Source organism: Sinocyclocheilus anshuiensis, unplaced genomic scaffold (genome assembly GCF_001515605.1).
Source record: "Sinocyclocheilus anshuiensis isolate Anshui unplaced genomic scaffold, SAMN03320099.WGS_v1.1 scaffold514, whole genome shotgun sequence".
Classification (NCBI taxonomy): domain Eukaryota; kingdom Metazoa; phylum Chordata; class Actinopteri; order Cypriniformes; family Cyprinidae; genus Sinocyclocheilus; species Sinocyclocheilus anshuiensis.
This window is the reverse complement of record NW_015542348.1, coordinates 337,301-340,236: the sequence shown is the minus strand read 5'-3', so window position 1 is coordinate 340,236 and position 2,936 is coordinate 337,301. Positions and strand designations below refer to the sequence as shown.

At 35.2% G+C, this 2,936-nt stretch overlaps 1 protein-coding gene across 1 annotated transcript in view; it reads right to left on the bottom strand.

Annotated features, from left to right (window-relative positions):
- LOC107691480 (bolA-like protein 2) overlaps positions 1-1,838 on the bottom strand; it is a 4,054-nt gene extending 2,216 nt beyond the window's left edge. The window contains exons 1-2 of the mRNA XM_016490083.1: positions 1,668-1,838; positions 1,402-1,499 (exon numbers count right to left, since the gene is read on the bottom strand). Coding sequence (XP_016345569.1) covers positions 1,402-1,499; positions 1,668-1,730 — 161 coding nt within the window. The 5' untranslated portion in view covers positions 1,731-1,838. The remainder of the gene's footprint in view (positions 1-1,401; positions 1,500-1,667) is intronic.
- Positions 1,839-2,936: the final 1,098 nt, after the last annotated feature.

The window sequence follows — 2,936 nt, the reverse complement described above, 5'->3', positions numbered from 1 at the left end:
ATTGTGGCCAGCCTAAGGCACACCTGTGCAATAATCATGCTGTCTAATCAGCATCTTGATATGCCACACCTGTGAGTTGGATGGATTATCTCGGCAAAGGAGAAGTGCTCACTAACACAGATTTAGACAGATTTGTGAACAATATTTGAGAGAAATAGGCCTTTTGTGTACATAGAAAAAGTCTTAGATCTTTGAGTTCAGCTCATGAAAAATGGGGGCAAAAACAAAAGTGTTGCATTTATAAATTTGTTCAGTGTATATCTTGTTATATGCAGTCAGTTTAACAGATCACAATTCTGTCTGTTAACTTCTAATTTAAAAGTCACATAGTGATTAGACATTAATAAATGAAAGAACAGGCATAATTGTGCACACATGAAACTTGTGTAATTTACTAAAAGAGTATAAAACAGAGCAGTGCAATTATACTTTGGAATTATTGTTATTTTTATAGTTAGTTATTTTTAGCTAGTTTTCTTTTAGCAGAGTTTCAGTCAAAGAAACATCTTCAGTTATTTTTCATTTTCATTAATGTTAACCTTGATAAAGTGAGGACCAAAAAGCACACTGAAAATCTACGATTAAAATAAAACTTGAAAAGTTTTAGCATTTCGATTGAAACAAACAAAAGTTACAGTATGGCATAAATTAATAAGAAATAAGATTCTGTACCATATCTGTGTCACTAATATCCAGTGTTGGGGAAAGTTACTTTTAAAAGTAAAGCATTACAATATTGCGTTACTCCATAAAAAAGTAACTAATTACGTTACTTAGTTACTTTTTATGGAAAGTAATGCGTTATGTTACTTTTGCATTACTTTTTAAATCTGGACAGGGGTTGCTTGTTTGATTTTAAAATAACTATTTTTGGCAAATATAAAAGCCTTTTCACACCAAAAGTGAAATGAATAAGCCTCAGGCTGAAGGGAAAGTAATAGTTACTTGAAAAAAAGTAATCTGATTACGTAACTCGCGTTACTTGTAATGCGTTACCCCCAACACTGCTAATATCTAGTGTATCATTTGTGACTGATCATGTGACTCATTTTTTTTTACAAAAAGTCAGATGTTCTGTCACTGAACCACAAGACTCTGGATCATTCTGATTATGATAATCAGATTTTACAGAAACTTGTGGAGTTCATGCACCTTGACTGCTGCTGTCATTACTAAGACATTATGAAAATCGCTTTGATTTTCAAACTCAAATTGTTATGTTTAATTGCATAGACAGAGAAGGGAGGGATGTTCAGAAGTGTTTGCAGCTGAAGAAGTAGAGCTTTGGGCAAAATGTGTGAAACAGAAGCATTTTCACCAGTGGTTTCATACTTTTGTATTCAATTGGAACATAAAAAATGCTCTAGTCCATACGAATCATGTGAAAAATAAGCAACTCACCTGTGTCTCTGCAACAATGGTTTCCCTTCAAACTGAGGAGATACTACAAGAACTTTAAAACTGGCAGCACATCTATTAGGAGACGTGTCTTCTACATCCTGAAAAAAAAGTAAGTATTTTGACACAAGGAACCGAGTGTACGTATTTTCGTGAATTAACTGCTGAAATGGGAAGAGCAGCTGCTGCCGGTTTCATTCACACATGTAAACTGTATGATCTGTAGATCATTTTAATTCTAGTATCATCTGGCTATGCATGTTACATACCACGTGTATCGCACCAATCTCCGCAATCAGTTTTTCACGTATCAGATCTGGGGTAACTGACATATTTCCCGTAATAAAGTATAAGTTTTGGTGACGAGGACCGGCTTTATAAACTGAGTAATTTTAACACACAGTAGACAGCGTTGTAACTACCGGTATGCCTTAGAAAGGAGGAGCTAAGTATAAAAAACACCCAATTGAGCTTGGAATATTACAAAGACCACGTCTCTAGAACACAGTAATGGCCAATCCCTTTATCGTATGCTTTACCAAACCCATGAAAACTGACCAATCAAAGCAAAGAATTTGGGGTCCTTGTTGTTATCGGTGTTCTCTTCATTTGCTTGATCGAAAAAGCAAAAAAAAAAAATCTAACAGCAGACCATCAAAACTATTTGAATCAATATAGACGATCAAAATTGTATTTGATAATAACGTCAATTTTGGCAAACTATTTAACTTATTATTTTTATACGCTTACTATGCGACTTCTTCATCGTATTTGCTCAGGCCATACCCGGTCATATTTAACGGGCTAGTCTGAAAATAAGCCACATTACTGAAACAAACAAATGAATGTTTTGATTCAGTACAGTTGAATTTAGAAGAAACAGAACAGACGCTGTTGATTTTTAGTCTTTAATAGGATATCATATATCTAAACCAGATATTATATATTTAAACCAGATGGTTAGATTATAGGTAATTCGCTTGAGATGAGAAAATCTTGAAAGGTGGTGTATAAATGCTGATGTTGTTGAATATTGCCAATGAGCAGATGACATGAAAAGCAAAGAAAAGTTTTAATGTCTTACCAGCCCTCCCAGTGGCGTAACTTAGTAATGACGTCATACGGGCCCCCTGAGCTGCACAGTTATGAAGCACATACAAACACAGTGCTCGTGTCTTGAAGGGAACCCATATAAGTGAATTTGTGCCTAACCTACTTAATTTTGACCAACTAAAATCAGTATCTTATCGGTTTCTTATATTAAATTGAACAGTTCTCTTTGCGCGCGTCTCTCTCCTACATACACAAACACGCAGGAATCACGGCAACCGCATTCCTCTCCGAGAGGCAAGAGAGCACGACCCCACCACTTTTTGCAACATCTCGCGGCACGCACGGTCGGATGTACCTAAAAAAGAAAGAAACATCTCCACTCGATAAGAAATTCGTTGGTCTGTGTTAAATAACATTTCTCAACCGGGGTGCCGTATAAAAAAATCATTTTTTAATATTTTTAAATTGCTAAAATGTTAAAAAAA